The sequence below is a fragment of the Pteropus vampyrus genome, unplaced genomic scaffold (genome assembly GCF_000151845.1).
Source record: "Pteropus vampyrus isolate Shadow unplaced genomic scaffold, Pvam_2.0 Scaffold1, whole genome shotgun sequence".
Classification (NCBI taxonomy): Eukaryota; Metazoa; Chordata; class Mammalia; order Chiroptera; family Pteropodidae; genus Pteropus; species Pteropus vampyrus.
In genome coordinates, this window is record NW_011888782.1 from 13,498,177 (window position 1) to 13,518,519 (window position 20,343).

Below are 20,343 nucleotides of genomic sequence, written 5' to 3' on the forward strand. Positions count from 1 at the left end.
TACAGCTTAGCTTCTCTTGACTGCTTATAGCAAGAAGATAGAAAAGACTTAAATATGGACTTGTTTATCAGAAAAGAAGCAGAACTTAAAATATTTGGAAATTTTTAGCCTATCCATATTAAACAGAATGAGAGAACTGGTTTGAGAGAAAACATGAAACATATGGTCTAACAACCATCCCATAAGGAGATTAGTCATCCATCTATACTAAAGTTAGGCACCATTGTTCAAGACAATGGAAGAAGATGTTTAAGAGATCATCAAGGCTGCTATGCCCATTATAAGCCCAGAGTGCAAAGTCCTGGATTTCAAATGAGGGGCCACAGGCACTCGTGGTACCTTGGCACATGCTGCTCTGCCTTGCCTCAAGGCTTCTACTCTCTGCATTAATGTGGAGCTCCTTGATTGCTCCGGTTGAGGCTCAAGGTACATGCCACAGGAATCTCCCCTCTAGAAGGCACAGGCAGCAGACTGCTGCCGTCCATGTGGTGCTGTCTGCCAGAACACAGAGTGCACGAGCCATAAGAGCACAACTACTTCCACCTAGATTTTTCTGTCATACAACACAAGCAGAGCCACCACGGAGGGTTCTCACTAGTGAAGCTCTGAGGTTGGGGCTGCCCTTATGATCCCAGGCCAGTAGAGCCAGCTTTAGGTGATTCCAGCCCAGGTGAACTGCAGGCATATGCTTAACTCTTGAGAGCTGCAGTGCGGGCTGTGCCAAACAAAGTCATTGGGGTGGGCTGCTCAAAGCTATGGGGTCAAGGCCACCTATAGCTTTTGGGGCCCAACCCCTACTTGGCAAAACTTTGGGATTGGGACTCCTGCCTCAGTGAGTCTAGAAGGCAGGACTACAGCCCCACTGTACTTGGCAGATTATAGAGCCAAAGAAGATTATTCTCCAGCCTTAGAATTTTAGTCTTGCTTGGGACCTGTCACTCCTTCCTTTCCTATTTCTTCCTTCAGAAGGGGAATCTTTAATCCTATGCCTGTCCCACCACTGTATTTTGGAAATGCTTAACATGTTTGATTTCAGGGATTCACAGCTAGAAACGAATTTACCTCAAGATGGGTCCTACCTTAGGTCTCACCCATATCTGATTTAGATAATATTTATTTATTTAGTAGTCTATTTATTATAATAATGGATTTTTTATTTTTTAAATTACAGTTGACGTACACTATATTAATTTCAGGTGTACAATATAGTGATTAGACATTTATATAACTTACAAAGTGATCACCCCAACAAGTCTAGTACTCATTGTTACCACAGACTCAAAAAGTCCACTTGCCTGCATGCATCCAAGCCAAATAAGACATGAAAGGAGATTGTAATAAAGAAAGTAAAATTTTATTTAAGGAATTGGCACCAAGCCTGGAGACAAAGGTGAGCTAGTGCTCTCAAAAACCTGGCTCCCCTATGACCTCTAGTGGCTAGGTTATCTAAGGGAAAAAATCATTAATTATGGTTACTATGGGAGTCGGGGTTGTTGGGTCTTGATTTGTTATTCATTCAGCCACCCTATGTCTTTTGATTGGAGTATTTATTTACATTTAAAGTAATTATTGATAGATACGTAGTTATTGCCATTTTATTATTCATATTTTTATCTTCTTTTTCTTCTTTTTAAAGAATTCCCTTTAACATTTCTTGCAATATTGGTTTGGTGGTAAAGAATTTCATTAGCTTTTTCTTGCCTGGATTGATAATATTTAGATGAGACTTTGGCCTTTATATTTGTGAGGTGATGTTGGAAGGATTTAGACTTTTTGGGGTTGTTGGGATGGAATAAATGTATTTTTTTTTTATGTGAGTCATGAATTTTTTTGGGGGGAGGCAAGGATAGAATGCTCTAGACTAAATATTTATATTTCTCCAAATTCATATTAAAACCTAACTCCTAATGTGATGGTCTTAGGAGTTAGAGCTTGTGGGAAGTGATTAAGTCATAAGGGCAGAGCCTTCAGGATGGATTAGTAGCCTTATAAAAGAGACTCCAGAGAGATTGTACTCCTGTTACCCTCAGATAAGGAACCAGATATTTAGAGTAGTTAACTAACTTACCTAGTAAAAAGTGGTAGAACTGACTGAAAATTGAGTGTCAGTAACCATTTATAAGTATTGCTTTGAATGAATAAATAAACTAATGTATAGCCTGAATTTATGGCTGTATAATTTTGAAAAGTCATTCTATACTTTCCATTTTCCAAAATTTAATTTTTGAATTTGCTCTGAATTCTGTAGTTCAATATGTTAGCTAAGTTATGAAATAAAAAAATAAAAACAAGTCAAGTAAGTGTTGTGTTTACCATAGCTTTGCATTTATCAGCATGGTGTCTTATATACTAAAGTGTGGACTACTTAGGCATGATTTTATAGGACTCCTTCAAAGACTCTAGCACTCTCCTCTTCACTTGCATCTTCTTTATGTGGCAGTGATTTTGAAAAACAACAAAGTGAGAGGGATATTTTAGACAGAAAGCAATAGAAATAGTGAGACTAGTTTGAAAAGAAGTATTTTATAATCTGTATTATAAATTCTATTAGACTGGATAAATTGTGTAAAATCTAAAATACCAGGAGGTTTAAGTTAGATGCAATTGAAAATGAGTATCAGTATTTAAGTAATAATGACATTTTCTTAGTGTTAATTTATCTTATCAGTATTATCCACTGTGAAAGCCAATTTCCTAAGAAAATCAGAAAACTTTATCTACCATTTAAAAGTAATCTTTTAATCCCCTTAACATTTATAATAGGCTATCATAATGGATTTTCCTAAGCTTTCTATTGATGTGGTTCCATAAACTTAGAGTGCTTTCTCCTTTATAGCAGTCCAATGGTTGTGAGGTGGACAAAATATTAGGCAGTTGAGTGACAGTAATCGTTTTCTGCTTTTTAAAATATATATTACACTTTAATTATTTGCATTATTAGTATTCTCTTCAATATGTTGTTTCTTTGTAGAAATATTTTAAAGTCACGTCATTTTATGAGGAACAGTTTAATGTGTATAATATAATCTATAAACCTGTTTAACTAAATATAACTCCAATATATTGTAATATGTAAAATAATATGGTAAAAGTAAGGGATAACTGATGAGTACTTCTGTAAAACTCTGAGTTGTAGTACCTTCCATCTTTCCAGCAGGAGGCCTCACATCCCATTTAGGACATACGATCTGCTTATATATGATCTGAGTGAGGATTCTGGTATCAACTTGATATTAAATATTAATAAGGTCTATTTTTCTTATTAAGTAAAAGTAAATATAAAGAGAATATCCTTAAATGAACTTGTAATGAATAATACCATTATTTCAGCTTATTTGTTCACACAGACTACCTGTCTTAGACTTAGATTCTTTTGCATCTGTCTTTACATTTGATTTTTAGGTTGGTAGACCTTAATTCAGCAGCCAGGGTCATGTCCTCTCCTACTGCTTTGTTCACAGCTCATTGTGGAGACGTGTGTAGGATGGATGTTAGTGTCCTGGAATATAAATAGCTAGAGGAAAGCCTTGACAAAAATAACTTTAGTTTCTTTTATTTTGTAATGTCCAGATTTATGCTTCAAAATTATCAAAGTCACAAGATAAAGATGTCTGCTATTACTACTACTGTTTAATATTTTTCTGGAGTTAATGTAAAAATAAAGAAAAAAAATACAAAATATGTCAGCAAGATAGTGGAGTAGGAGGCTCTGGACTTTCCTTAATCCTACAGATGCCCTGAATAAATAGTTACATGCAAATCAATTCCTTCGAAGAGAAATACAAAAACTAGTTGAGTGACTCCTACACATTGGGTGACTGAGAAAATACTCACATTGAAATGAGTAGAAAAAGCTGAGACACACACATGCCATAGCCCTTGGTGTAGAATTTTATCATAGGAGGGAACCCCCAGCTGCCAGCTTCTCCCTGAGAAGTTAGGGAGCTATATGTGTGATCTCATATAGCTCCTCAAGGAGGAGCTATATGAGATCACACATATAGCTCCCTAACTTTTATGGCTGCTACCCAAGGGACTGGCTCCCAAATCACTTAGCTTGGACAGCCAGCGGGGCTCAGCATTTGTGAGGCTCCCAGGACCACATTAAACAAAGAGTTGGTGTGAAACAGAAATATGAGCACTTATATTGGCTGTAGCCCTGGGCTCAGCACAGAGGAAACAGGCAAAAACACAAGGATACCAGTTTCTCCCTGGAAGAGGTTGGATTGCATACTTTTCTAGCTGCTGCCCAAGAGTCAGGCATCTAATCATCCTGCATCTGAAAGTTGCCTGGGCTCCTCAAGTAGCTTGAAAGGGCTTATGAACACTTCCCTCACCTTCTCCCCACTCACTTACTCCAATGATTAAAGCAAGTATCCAGCTTCTCCCTAGAAGGAGTTTGCCCACACATCTAGCACTCCAACTTTTACGGCTGCCACTCGAGAGACTGGCTCTCAAAACACCCACCTCAAACCACCAGAAGGGCTTGGCATTTGCAAGTCCCCCTTCACCATAGAATACAAATAGGTGCTTTTAAACTCATGTGTGAATACTTCTCACTGCTACTCCTGGTCCCCAGCCTTAACACAAAGGGAGCAGGCAAAAACACAAGGCTCCCAGTTTCTTCCTGGAAGGGCTTTGACTATGTACGTTTCCACTTGCTGCCCAAGTGTTGGGCTTTAGTTAGCCTGAATCTGGGACCCAGTGGGTCATATAATTTGTAGTCCCATGGGACTCTAAAAATTATGGCATGTGGGAGCTTCCCATGTTTTCTACCCCTGGCTTGCTCCAGTGATAAAACTAATGAAGATAAGTGATTTACTTGTCAGACAATTCAAATTAATGCTCATAAAGATGCTTACTGAGGTCAAGAGAGCAATGCATGAACTAAGTGAGAATTTCAACAAAGAGAAAAAATACAAGAAAGTCTACAAAGAAATCATAGAGCTATAGAATACAAGTGAACTGAAAAGCTCAATAGAGAGGTTCAATAACCGACAAGATCAAACAGAAGAAAAGATCAATGAACTTTAAAACAGGTCAGTGGAAACCAACCAATCAGAGGAACAAAAAGAAAAAAGAAAAAAATTGAACACAGCTTAAAGGACTTATGGGACACCATTAAGTGGATGAATAAACTCATTATAAGAATTCCAGAAAAAGAGAAAAAGACATAGAAAAATTATTCAATGAAATAATTGCCAAAAACTTTTAAAACCTGGGATAAAAATAGACATCTAGATCTAGAAAGCCTAAATAGCACTGAACGAGATAACTCAAAGAGATCCACATTAGGACACATTATAATCAAATTGCCAAAAGTTAAAGACAAGAGAATTGAAAGGAGTAAGAGAAAAGCAACTTGTTACATACAAAGGAACCTCCATAAGACTATAAGCCAGTTTTTCAGCAGAAGCCTTGTAGGCCAGAGGGAGCAGGATGTTATTAGTTCTGAAAGAAAAAACTGTCAACCAAGAATACTTTGCCAGGCAAAGTTGTCCTTCAGAATTAAAGGAGAGGTAAAGCTATTCCCACACAAACAAGCTAAAGGAATTCATCACCAGTAGACTTGGCTTATAAGAAATGCTAAAAGTTCTTCAAGCTGAAATTAAAGAATGCTAATTAGTAATATGAAAACATAAAACTATAAAACTCACTGGTAAAGGTAAATGTAAAGTCAAATTTAGAATAATATGTAATGGTGGTGTATAAGTCACATATAATTCTAGTATAAATGTTAAAAGACAAAACTATTAAAAATGACTAGCTACAAAGAATTTTTAATGGATACACAGTATAAAAATATGTAAGTCGTGAGATCTGAAACCTAAAATGGGAAGGGGCAGAGAGTAACCATGTATGCTATTGAAGTTGAGTTATTAGCTTAAAATGGACTGCTATAACTATAGAATGTTTTATGTGTGCCTCATGTTAACTACAAAGCAACAACTTATAGTAGATATACAAAAGATAATAGCGAAGGAATCAAAGCAGAAAATCATCAAATCTCAGAAGATGAGAGCAAGAGAGGAAGGAGGAAACAAAGAGCCTACAAAATACCCAGAAAAGAATTTTAAAAGGGCAATAGTAAGCCTTTATCAGAAATTACTTTAAATGTTAATGGACTGATTCTGTAACTATAGACCAAAAGTGAAGGGATGGAAAAGGATATTTCATACAAGTGGAACCAAGGAGCAGGTGTTGCTATTCTTATACCAGACAAAATAGACTTTAAGTCAAAACCTGAAAAAAGAGATGAAAGTTATTATATAATGATAAAGTCAGTTCATCAGGAGGAATTAATATTTATACACCCAATATTAGAGCATCTAAACACATAAAGCAAATATTAACAGATCAAAGGAAAACATAGTAACACAATAATAGGGATTTCAAAACCACTTTCAAAAATGGATAAATTATTCATAGAAAATCAGTAAGAAAACATTGGACTTAAACTACACTTTAGATGAAAAGAATCTAACAGACACATACAGAACATTCTATCCAAAAGCAGCAAAATACATGTTCTTCTCAAGTGTACATGCAGCATTTTCCGAGGTAGATCATACAAAAACCAGCCTTAACAAATATAAGGAGATTGACATCATATCAAGCGTCTTTACTGACCACAATGGTATGAAACCAGAAATCTACAGGAGAAAAACTGGAAAATTTACAAATATATGGAAATTAAACAGCCAGCTCCTGACCAACCAGTAGTCAAAGAAGAAATCAAAAGAGCAATAAAAGATACCTTGAGACAAATGAAAATGGAAACACAACATACTAAAATTATGAGATTTTTACAAAATCAGTTCTAAGAGGGAAGTTTATAGCAACAATTGTCTAAATTAAGAAAAAAGATCTCAAACAACCTAATATTATACCAGAAGGCACTAAGAAAAGAGGAAATACTAAACCTAAATTTAGTAGACAGATGAAATAACAAAGATCAGAGCAGAAATAAATGAGAGACTAAAAAGATCAATGAAACTAAGAGTTGTTTTTTGAAAAGAAACAAAATTGGCAAACCTTTGTCTAGATTAAAAGGAAAAAAAGAAAAAAAATACTCAAATATATAAAATCAGAAATGAAACAGGAGATATTATGACTGATGCCACAGAGATACAAAGGATCGTAAGAGATTACTATGAACAATATATGCCAAAAAATTGGATAACTTAAAAGAATGGAAAATGCCTAGAAACATACATTCTACCAAGTCTGAATCACGAAGAAATAAAAAATTTGAACAGACCAAGAACAAGTAAAGTGATTGACTCAGGGATAAAAAAATTCTCCCAACAAAGAAATGTCCAGGGCCAGAGGGCTTTACTGGTGAAATCTATCAAGCATTTAAAGAAGTTTTAGTGGCAGTCTTTTTCAAATTGTTCCCAAAATGTGAAGGGTAGAGAACATTTACAAACTAATTTTATGAGGGTAGCCTTACCCTTATGCCAGATGAGGATGTTACAAGAAAATAATAAGCCATTATCTCTGATGAACATATATGCAAAAATCCTTAACACAATACTAGCAAACATAATTCAACAGCACATTAAAAAGATCATACACCATCATCAAGTGGGATTTATTCCTGCGATTCGTGAATGGTTCAGCATATTCAAATCAACATAATACACCACAATGAAGTATAACAGATTATGTGATCATCTCATAGGTACAGAGAAAGTATGTGACAAAACTCAACATTTTAATGATTAAAAACACTCAACAAATTAAATGTAGTAGCAGTATTCTTTAATAACATAGAGGCTATGTACAACAGGCCCACAGCTAACATAATCACTATTGAAAAACTGAAAGCTTTTTATCTAAGATCAGGAACAAGACAAGGGTGCTTGCTCTCACCACTTTTATTCAGCATAGCACTAGAAGTCCTAGCCAAAGCAATTTGTCAAGAAAAAGGAGTAAAAGTCATCCACATCAAATATGAAGAAGTAAAATTGTCTCTTTGCAGAATGTATGATGTCATAAATAGAAAATGCTGAAGACTCCATCAAAAAATTGTTAAAACTAATAATGAACTCAGTAAAGTTGCTGGCTACAAAATCAACAAACAAAATCAGTTGCATTTCTATACACTAACAAGGAACTATCCAAAAAAGAAATTAAGAAAATGATTCCATTTACAATTACATCAAAAAGAATAAAATGTTTAGGAATAAACTTAACCAAGGAGGTGAAAGATCTGTATACTGAAAAGTATAAAACATTGATGAAAGAAATTGAAGACACAAGTAAATGGAAAGATATTCCATGTTTATGGATTGGAATAATTAATATTGTTAATTTATCCATACTGGCCAAAGCAATCTACCTATTTAATGCAACCTCTATCCAAATTCCAATGCCATTTTTTACAGAAATAGTGAAAAACAATCCTAAAATTTGTATGGAACCATAAAAGTCTCTAAATGCAAACTTGAGCAAGAAGAACAAAGACAGAGGGATCATACATCCTGATTTCAAACTATATTACAAAACCATGTTAATCAAAACAGTATGGTGTTGGCATAAAGATAGACACAGATCAGTGGAACAGAATAGAGACCCCAAAAATAAACCCATATACATATGGTCGACTAATTTTCTCCAAAGGCACCAAGAAAATACACCATGGGAAAGGATAGTCTCTTCAATAAATGGGATTGGAAAACTGGATATCCACATGATAAAGAATGAATTGGACCCTTATCTTACACTATATGCAACAATAAACTTGAAATGGATTGAAGACTTAAATGGAAGACCCGAAACTGTAAACTACTAGAAGAAAACTTAGGGGAAAAGTTCCTTGAGATTGATCTTGCCAATGAATTTTGGATCTGACATCATTAGCATAGGCAGCAAAACCAGAAATAGATTAGTAAGACTACATTAAACCAAACCATTTCTCTATAGCAAAGGAAACAACCAAAATAAAAATAAAAAAAAATGAAAAAGCAGCCGATGGAATGGGAGAAAATATTTGTAGACTATATATCCAATAAGGAGTTGATATTCAAAATGTAGTTGAAAAATGGGCAGAAGAACTGAACAGACATTTTTCCCCAAAAAAGACATATATGGCCATCAGATATGTGAAAAGATCCTCAACTATTCATTAAAGAAATGCACATCAAAACCACAATTAGATATCACTTTATACCTGTTAGGATGACTATTTAAAAAAGTTAAAAGATAGTAAATAATATTGAGAATGTGGAGAAATGGAACCTTGTACACTCATGGTGGGAATGCAAAATGATGCAGCTGCTATGAAAACCAATATGGAGATTTCTAAAAAAATTTAGAAATCCCACTTCTGGATATATATCCAAGATAATTTAAATCAGGATCTCAAAGACATGTCAGCACTCTTATGTTCAAAGCAGCACTATTCACATAGCCAAGATATGGAAACAACCTAAGTGTACGTCAATGGATGAATGGATAAAGAAAACATACAATAGAACATTATTCAGCCTTAAGCAAGAAGGAAATATTGCAATATGCAACAACATGGATGGACTTGGAGGACTTTTGCTAAGTGAAATAAGCCAGGCACAGAAAGACAAATACTTTATGATTCCATTGATGTGTGGCATCTAAAATCATCAGATTTATAGAATCAGAGTGGAATAGTGGTTTGCAGGGGCAAGAGGAAGGATGAAATTGGGAGTTACTAATTAACAGGCATAAAGTTTTGAGTAAGCAAAATGAATAAGTTATAGAGACCTTCTATACAACATTGTACTATAGTCAACAATAGTGTGTTATGCACTTAAAATTCGTTAAGAGGAAATATCTCATGTTAAATGTTTTTGCCATAGTAAAGTAAAATTAGTAAAAAAGGCTGAAAATAAATTAAGCAAGAAGAGAAAGATAAGATCAATAAAGAATATTCCAAAAAAGTAGAAGGGAAAATACAGCTTAGCTATTAATTCAATGGATTTCCAAAATATAAGTGAAGAGACTCAAATTCTGGTTGTTAAAAAGCTCTGGCAAAATAAATGAAGAAAAAGAGGAGAAGGTATAAACAAATTCATAGTGAAAGATAGAAACATGAGAGATATGAGTAGATATGCTAGAATTCTTAAATATATGACAAAATTGAAAATTCAAGCAAATTTTCTTAAAAAGGAGGATATTCTATACTTCTTTTTATGAGGCTATTTTAATCTTGATATCAAAAGCATACAAAGGCAAAAGGAGAAATGAAAATAATAGATGAATTTCATCCATAAAGATACATATAAACAAATCTTAAATAGTAAACAATACAGCAATATATGTTAAAGAAAAAAAATCTGATACACGACCATGTAGGATTTACCAAGAATGCAAGTATGGATAATTATTAATAAATACATTATTAAAATCTACCCAATTCACAGATTTAAAACAAAAAACCTTATGTTCACCTTAGTATATACAGAAAAGCAGTTGATAAATTTCAACACCACTTCATGATTAACAATAAAATTCTCTTAGTAAATTTGTAATTGAAGGAAAACAACTTTTTGTAAACTTTTAATGGTCTCTGCAAAAGACATACATATGTATTTGACTTTATAATCAAATAGTAGAAGCATTCTCTTTAAAATTATAAAAAGATATTTAATTCATGGTTTCTGTTCAATACTATACCTGTCATAGCTGCACAGTAACAAAGATATAAGGATTAGAAATAAAGAAATAAAAAGAAATGAAGCTGTTCTACACACATACATGTACACACACACAGGAGGAAGTTACACTAAATGTGACCAAACAAAAAAAGAACAAATATGCTAGATTTAGTTCTTTCTGTTTGTAGATTTTTCCACACTTGTAGTATGATAAACAGAGCACAGTGAATATTGTTGATCTTTGTATGTGTAGATTAGTCTTTTTAAAGTTTATTTCCTTTTGATACATTCACATAAGTGAGATTAATAGGTCAAAGATTGTGAACCATGGCTATTGAAATATAGGCATTTTTTTCCTAAAGCAATTTCTAGTTATCCTGGAAGGTATACAATAAATTAGTGAATTTCTAAATATATAATTAACTCACAGGTTAAGAGCTTCTTTAAATGGTGCTTACATTTGGATAGTAGTGTTCTCCTACCTCAATATAGTATATCTAAGTCTTTTTATTAAAAATAGGTTTTACATTGTAAATAAGCTGCTAGTAATTAGTTTTACTTGTATTTTGGTTATATTAATTATTTTTTAGTATACACATAACTATTGTTAAAGCTAAAATTGAGGGCTCAATCATACAATGCTAATGTTTTATGTTTTAAATTTTTCATAATAAAAATGCTCTGAGAAATGTTTTTTCAAATTACTTGAATTAATGGATAAAAGGCAAAATTATATAAACAAATGGTTTCTTTAATTTTTTAAAACAAATTTTAAATTTTCATATGGTGAAATATTTTGCTGTATTTTAGTTTCCTCATAATTAGAAAAAGAATGGGATCAAGTCATACTATAAATATGAATATATATACCCAGAGGCAGTACCAACTAGTAGGTAAGATCACAGATTTTGGAACCAAACTACCTACATTTAAATCGCACTCTATCATATACTAACTTTAGAACCTTCAACAAATTACTTTTCCTCACTTCAGTTTTCTCTTTAAAAGTGGTCAAATTAAGGTTGTTGGGAAGACTATATAAAGCGTGTACATAAGCACTTAGAATAATACCTGGATCATAGTCAGCATTCAAGAAGATTTAGCTGTTATTATGGCAAAAGTATTGGATAGCTACCAGATATAATAGATACTATAGTTAACCTCTACTCCTCTTCTACTCTATCATACTTTCCTTATTTTTAAATTTGGAGTATTTTGTGCCCAGAGTGATTGATACTTCTATTTTCTTCCTTTGTTTCTGGGTAGGTGGAAATATAATATGTTCAACATGTATAGTCTTTATAGGATAGAGAGGAGGTGGGCAAAGAGGGTATCAAAGAGCTGTTTCTCTTGATTTTGGTTTGAACTTTCTATATTTTTGAATCCTTATTTTTTAATATTCTCTTATTTATTTTCCAGATTAAATGCATTTATGGAAAAAGAAAAATTGGATGGTAAGATAACAGTAGAATGTTGTAACACTGCAGTGGCTTCCTCAGTGGAAAACAACATGTTTGTAAACAAAGTGTGGGTTCAATGTGAGAATGAAAGTTGTTTGAAATGGAGATTGTTGACAAGTGGAGATGCAGTCAAAGTTGATCACAATGAACCATGGTATTGCTTCATGAACACTGATTCAAGATATAATAAGTGCTCTATTTCTGAAGAAGACTTTCCTGAGGAGTCTCAGCTTCATCAAAGCGGTTTTAAGATTGTCTATTCACAGCTACCTGTTGGAAGCCTTGTTTTGGTAAAATTACAGAATTGGCCAAGGTAAGTTTTTGTTGTTGTTTTATAATAAACTATTAAATAGTCTTGCTAAGTTTATGAATTTCCAAAACTTTGCAAAGAATCAACTTTTTCTCTATTGCTTGTCTAATACTTTATTTATTGTTTTCTGATTTCATCATTATTCTTTCCCTGACTTTTTTGGGTTTAATTCTCCTTCTTCTAGTTTTTTAAATTGGAAATTAAGGTAACCAATTCAAGTCTTTTTTCTTTCTGATATAGGTAGGCAATTAAAGCTATAAATTTCTATTTAAGCACTGCTTTAGCTCCTCATAAATTTTAATATGTTGTGTTTTATTACCATTTAGTTTGAAATATGTAGTAATTTTCTTTGTGATTTCTTCTTTGAAACGAGTTGTTAAAAGTATATTTCTAAATTACCAAATATTTGGGGATTTTAAAATGTCATTGTTATTGATTTCTAATTTAAATCTATTACAGTCAGTTTCATTGAATGGCCTATCTTGAATAGAATGTGTATTCTGTAATTGTTGCCCAGAAGCCTAATTTTTTTTTTTTTATTTTTTTTTTTTTTTGTATATTACCTGTTGTCTAGCTCAGTGTTTCCCATTTTGGGTTGATTTTCCCAAGTAAGTGATGTGTACTTTCAATATACAGTTTTGAGTCTTCAGTATTTCAGTTAAGTTCTTTAAAATTATAAGCAATTCTTTTCATCTTTTCATTTTTTAAAATTTAAATATTTTTCCCTTTCCACCTTTTATTTTTCTGAAGGTATTTCCAATTGAGCTTATTGTCTTTTGTGTCAGCCTGTTTTGAAAAATTTATAAATTCGTTTATGAGTTTTCTCACCTCTCTCTTCAAATATTCCTTTTCTCTAATGACTTATTTCTTTTAGTTTTTTAAATTCTAATTTATATTTTTTTCACGACCTACATTATTTTTTTAATTTCTGTTAACTCAGCTCGAAGTCTCAAGTACAATTTTGATCTCTTTAAGGGTATGCGTCTCTCACATGCTTTCATTTTTTATAGGGATGATAGCTATTTTTACCATAATAACTTTATAGTAGAATCTACTATGATCTTTTCTATGAAATGAGTTCCTGTTCTTTGAGGAGAGAAAAGAAAGTCAGAATCGGTTTTTTTTTCAAGTCTGTTTTCTTTCTGTTGTTCAAATTGGATCATTTCTATTATTCCATCTTTAAGTTTACTGATTCTTTGTCATATTCTGATGTTGAGACTATCTAATGAACTTTTTATTTTGGTTATTGTATTTTCAGTTCTAAAATTCCATTTGGTTTTCTTTATATCTTCTATTTATTCGCTATACTTTCTATTTCTTTTTTTTTCTCTTTGGATCTTATTTAAATCTGTTTTAGCAAGCTCCTTCTGCTACTGCATTGGAGGGATATGAAGGTGCATCTTTGTTCCTGCCAGGTAGGAGTAGAAGTCCCAGTTCACCAATCAGCCCCTACCGACATGTTGGGGGAGGGAGAGATAAGAGTTCCTGCTAGGCAGAGATAAGAGTTCAGGCTCCTCACTCACCCCCCTGACTGGAAGCCCAGGTGACTTCCACTGATACCATGGGCGGAGGCCTTGTTAATGCTAGAAGGTATTTAAAAATCCCAGCCTCCCGGTTATCCTCTTCTGCTACCTCCTGAGCAGGGAGGGACAGGGCCCTTCCTTATGCTGGTTGTGTTGAAGTCCAGGCTTACCTCTTGGCCGTTGCTGGTGGGGGTACAGATGGGGGGGGGGCAAAATTAATCCTTGGGAATTGGTTGGGAAAAAGCAGTTATTGCTTAACCATTTTCTGTTTTGCTAGGTTGCCTCTCTTAGGTTTTGCTAAGCTGCTACTCTCTTGGTCCTTTGATTAGAAAGAACAGGCTTCATATGGGCCATTTTTGTTTGCAGCCATTGGTGTTTCTGGGTTGCAGGTTTTCAGCACCTAGTCTAGGTGATATGAGTCATAAAGAAAGCTCAGGGAACTCACTACTACGCCATTCATTCTTTAGGTCCCAAGGGCCCTATCTGGTTTAGCTTCTTCTCTTTACCTTTTAGAATCTGCTTGTTTATGTTTATTTGACATATAATACTTAGGATTTTTAGGTGTATATAGTGAAAGACATATAAAAATGGTCTAGTTCAGCTTATCCAGAACTGGAATTTGCAGAATAGATTATTTATATTTAGCTTTTCCAAATATCTCTACCGCTTCCCCACATAACCTCACCTACCATCAACATCCCATATAAGGGTGGTACATTTCTTATAATCTATGAACCAGAATTCACACATCATTGTCAGCCAAGTCCACAGTTTATATTAGGGTTCATTCTTTGTATTGTATGTGGGTTTCGACAAATGTATAATGACATATGTATGATCACATATATGTATATATAATATATTCACCATTATCGTGTCATACTGAATAGTTTCACTGGCCTAAAAACCTACTGTGTTTACTTCTTCATCCCTCCTTCCCACTACCCCCTGGCAACCATGGATTTTTTCACTCTCTTCATAGTTTTACCTTTTTGAGAATGCCATATTGTTGAAATCATATAGTATGTAGCCTTTTCAGATTGACTTCTTTCACTTAGTAATATGCATTTAAGTTTCCTCTGTGTTTTCTTGGAATTGAACCTAAATAGCTCATTTCTTTTAATCACTGAATAATATTGTGTTGTTTGGGCGTACCACAGTTTATATATCCATTTACCTACTTAAGGATATCTTGTTGCTTCCAAGTTTTGACAGTTATGAATAAAGCAGCAAATATCCATGTGCAAGTTTTTGTGTGGACATAAGTTTTCAACTTCTTGAGTAAATACCAAGGTGTGTGATTGCTGGGTCAAATGGTAAGAGTATGTTTAGTTTTGTGAGAAACTGCCAAACTGACTTCCAAAGTGGTTGTACCATTTTGTACTCCCACCAGTAAAGAGTGAGAGTTCCTGCTATTCTGCATCCTCACTGGCATTGGGCGTTGTCAGTGTTCTGGATTTGGGGCATTCTGTTGGGTGTGTAGATGTATCTTATTGTTGCTTTAATTTGCATTTCCCTGATAATATATGATGTGAAGCATCTTTTCATATGCTTATTTGCTATCTCTTTATCTTTTTTTTGGTGAGATGTTTGTTCACATCTTTTGCCCACTTTTTAAAATCAAGTTGTTCATTTTCTTATTTTATAGTTTTAGGGTTCTTTGCATATTTTGGATATGTCCTTTATCAGCTATGTCTTTTGCAAGTATTTTCTACCACTCTGTGGCTTGTCTTCTCATGCTCTTGATAGTGCCTTTCACAAAGCAGACATTTTTAATTTTAATGAAGTCAAACTTATCAATTTTTTCTTTCATGGAGGGTACCTTTGGTATTATAGCCCCACTTTTATTTGTACCATCTCTTTCCTTTATTCTTATTGATCCTGACCTCTTCAGTTTGGATTATACTTCCAGCAGTTTCAGTGTGAGCTTTTGCTCTGCAAAAGAGCTTTGTTGGTTGGTTTTAAGTGTTCATAGGGCCCTGACTATTCCAACGCTTTCAATTTTGTTGCAGCCCCCTCAGTTTGACTTTCCGAAGCATACTTCTTGTGGTTTTTAAGTTATTTAACAAACCCATCAGACTTCTGGTTGCTTTCCCCCTCCTGCCTTGTTTTCTCACACCACAGATGCTGATAATGTGTGAGTCTTATAACTGTCAGTAGTTTGTATCTGCCTGCTCCAGTTTTGGTGTTCATGTGCATCGCTTAGCACTTAGTTTTGTTATAGATGTTGTATGTCGGGTTTTGCCTTTACTATTTAGGTTGCTCTACCTATACTTATGGGGAAATCAGGAGATTCTAAAACTATACCATTTCTGCTGTCTTCCCAGAATCTCTTGCTATTTTACATTACATTCTCCCACATAACATTCTCAAAGCTGGAATACTGGGCTCATGTCACCTTGTTTTCATTCATATTGAACTATTCTCTATGAAGAATATAAGATGTTTGCTTTCACAGAGAGACTGTGATGGGCTTATTTTAACACACACACGCACACACACACACACACACGAGGCCTCCAAGTCAATATACTTAGATTTGTGTTCTTGCCTTATCACTTACTCTCAGGAGTTGAATTATGTTCCCCAAAAAGCACATGTTAAAGCTCTAACCTCAGAACGTAATTGTATTTGGAGTTAGGGTCTTCGAAAAGGCGTTTATGTTAAAACAGGTCATTAGGGTAGGCCCTAATGCAATCTCACTGGTGTTCTTATAAAAAGGGGAAATTTGAACACACAAAGAGTTACTAGGGATGCACAGAGCAAAGACCATTTGAAGACAGAGCAAGAAGGCAGCCATCTGCAAACGGAGAGGCCTCAAGAGAAACCAACCCTGCGAACACATTGATCTTGGACTTCCAGCCTGCAAAACTGTGAGAAAATTAATTTCTGGTGTTTAAGCCACCCAGTTTGTGGTATTTTCCAATAGCCATCCTAGCAAACTAATACATTTAATGTCTTTGCAAATGTGGAAATCACTCTGAGATTTGTACCTTTTACTGAGGGCTTTTCTAGGGATCAGATGTATATGTGTATATATTATTGTGTATTTTGTATTTGACTTCTATGTAGTAATTAGAATGGACATGAAGAAGAACTAAATAGTTAGATAAAAATATATATTTTAATTAATTAATTTATGTTTAGATGAGGCAACCCTCGATTGACCTCACAGATTGCAAGGACCTTGTCAGTTTACAATCTCTTATTTTTTTATTTTTATGCCTACAGCACCTGGTCTTCCTACATGGTCTCCCATCCAAGTACTGACCAGGCCCGACCCTGCTTAGCTTCCGGGATCAGATGGGATCGGGCTTGTTCAGGGTAGCATGGCCTTAGACAAGAGCAAATACTTTAAAAGACATGACTATGAACACTGATTTGATCAGGTTACTTATGAAGGTATTTGTAGTCCCTTGTCATTTTTCATATCTAAAATTAACATTTTGAAAGTAGAAAGTTTGTATTTTCTAATGGAAATTCTGAAGGTTCAATAACCTAATTCATGAAATGGATATGTTTCTTGTCACTATATCTGATATATTATGTTAGAAATTTGATTAGGAATTTCCTTTGCAGTTTTGTGCTTGTAACTGAGGGTTAGGATTTGAAATACAAATGAAACTCCAGTCCCTAAATTATCTCTGATCTATGATTGGTATCATTAAAATGCCTGGAAAATATAGCTGTAACTACCTTCTTCCTTATTGGAAACATGATAACAAGATAAATTGCAATAGTAAAATATAAAGCTAGAATTAACCTACTAAAACAGTCAAGCATCATTTCTTAATTAAGCAATGTATAGATGTTGAAGTTTTATGTGGAAAGACCAGCTAACTGGCTGCAGAGACACATAGCAGTGTAGCATTATCTGGGTCAATTATCCTTAGGCCATGGCCTTACACCTAGCTTTGAAGGCTCAGAAACTCAATCTTATCAACATCTCAGAGTTATTCTTTCTCAGATGTGTTGACCCTCTCTAATAAACCTAAAGAGAGACTGATGCAGAATCTAGAAATGCCTATTTCATCTTTATATAATGTACAGAATCTAGAAATGTCTGTTTTTATAAAATTAAAACAAGTAATAGTTAAGAGAATAGCACTTTGTCTATCGGCAAGTTCTATAGAATATCAAATTATAGTAGTTACATTTACATCCATATTGTGAGATAGCACACACTTATATTCTTGTAAAAATACATGTGCAGCCTCTTGCCTTCGGATTGTCTCTCTGTGCTTGGGGGTAGGGATAACTGCAGGTACTAGGAAGAGAAAAGCTATCTCCACAATGTTTAAGCCTCCTTGATTTTTTTAAATTGCAGATAACGTTGTATTCAGCTAGAAAGAGCATAGAAATTAAAAGTAAAAAATAATAGTGCATATATCATTTAGTATAGGAAGATATATTTTCAAGTAGAAACTAGGCTCTATTTAGGGTAACTACCTTGGGCATATTTATACAGACATACAGCTCTCATGAATATGAAAATTAATTCATAGAAAATATATTTGCATTGTAATGTACTGCAGGAAAACAGTTTAATAATAAAATATTATTAAGTTAACAAACTAATCCAGTGATAATAGTATATAAATTTATAAATTGAGATTTCTACTAGATCTTTTCAGTATTATAACATATTACATAGTCACTTTTTATTTGCGTTGTTTTGCCTATGGATTAATGTACTTATAATGTAGTATGTGTGTATGGAAAATTTCCCCTTCCCAACAGCTTCTGCACAGCCCAGAGATTTTTTTGACAAATACAACATTTAGTGATGATTTTAACTCATCCATTGTGTTTCCCTCAGATTAGGAATGAGGACAAAGTAAAATTTGCTCTTCTCTTAAACATCCAAACCACAGTGTGAAAGTAACAATCATGTACTTCTCATTGGGTATAAATAATTACATGCTTAAGCTTCACCTTCTATTGATGGCAACAACTATCATGTTAAAGATAATTTCCACTGGTTAATAAATGTGTAAGACATCAGTTTCTTCATGGTATATTTGTACTTCCTTTCAAGTTGCTACTTGTCATGCCCAAATGTTCCCTTCCCCCACAATGGGATTCTAGTATCTGGTATTTATTTGATTTTGTTGTCTTTGTACATTTAACCTCCCACCACCCACAGATTCCAAAATTGATGATACACTACCTTTTTAATCCTGATACCCTTCCTTTGGGTTGCCTACTCATACTCTCCCTCTCTACCTTTAAGCCCCAGACAATGCTTCAGAATTTCTCATCAATATGAAAGTGAAAAATTGGGAAGTAGAAGTAAGTGCACAATGTGCTATCATCATTGACAGTTTTGGAACTCAAATTGAGGTCAGAGAGAGGGCAAAATTGGACATCAGCTTTTTTCGATCACAGCAAGTCAGAGAAGATGATAGATGTAGCAGCTGGAGGGAAGTAATCATGTTTTCTACATCTATTGCCTCTGCTCCGCTTTTCCTACAGTTAGGTACATTCCATTTAGCCAAGATATACAGACTAAGAGTCACAATTTCTTTGCACCACCTGAAGAAATACAAAAGTGCACCAGTTATTTAAACATTTGACAATACTTTTCATAATTCATCTTTAAGTCAACATGCAACATTTTCTATAATATAACATGTTTTAAATAATGAACAGAAGCTTCGTTCTTTTATTGTCATCTAAGTCTTTTGGGGAGTCATCACTATTTTTATTTATATTTTATAGAGTGATTTAAACTGAATACTCTTGGACCCAATAAGTTTGATGTAAAAGTAGTTAGAATTTGCATGAGAAATAAAGCAACTCATCTTACACATAATAACTGCAAAATATTTCTTTCTTTCATGTCCTAAGTGTTAGAAATCCCGAGACTGTTTGACACTAATGGAGTAGGTGATACTTATAGTTTGATATTACCTGGTAATAATCTTTTTAAAATTATTGTGAGGTGCAAATCAGTAGTATTAACATGAGCCCCTTATATTTTACAAAATGTTTAAACAAATATAATGTAATAATCTTTTTTTAAAAATAGCTATTAATCAGTTTGAAGGACTCACTTGTTTCTTGATTTTTGTTACATTGGGGAGTGGTCTTCATTGCAGTTGACACTGTTCTTAGTTGTTATCTGCCTATTGAAGTCTTCTTTTGAGTGGTTTCCTTCAGAAATGTAGATATCCAACTTAGATTTAAAAGATAAAGTCCATTTGAGTTTTACTCTTAAGCTCAGCCCAGTAAGGGTTGCCAAATTGTGACATGAACATGATAATAACCGGATAGTCTTCTTCATTTAGGTCCAGACCCTCTACTTGGCTTTTCATTATCATTTCCAATTCTTCCAAAGTATTAGGCTTCTTTGGGTTCCAGACAGTCTGACTCAATTTTTAATCCTCTATCTCTTCCTCTTCCATGATCTA

The 20,343-nt window shown here is 34.0% G+C and overlaps 1 protein-coding gene and 1 pseudogene across 3 annotated transcripts in view; one reads left to right on the forward strand and one right to left on the reverse strand.

Moving 5' to 3' along the window:
• ZCWPW2 (zinc finger CW-type and PWWP domain containing 2) overlaps window positions 1-20,343 on the forward strand; it is a 108,289-nt gene that overhangs the window by 27,672 nt on the left and 60,274 nt on the right. For all 3 annotated transcript variants that reach the window (XM_011359602.2, XM_023532917.1, XM_023532893.1), the window contains exon 2: window positions 12,057-12,410. In XM_011359602.2, coding sequence (XP_011357904.1) covers window positions 12,070-12,410 — 341 coding nt within the window. In that variant the 5' untranslated portion in view covers window positions 12,057-12,069. The remainder of the gene's footprint in view (window positions 1-12,056; window positions 12,411-20,343) is intronic.
• LOC111736270 lies at window positions 17,153-17,271 on the reverse strand (annotated as a pseudogene).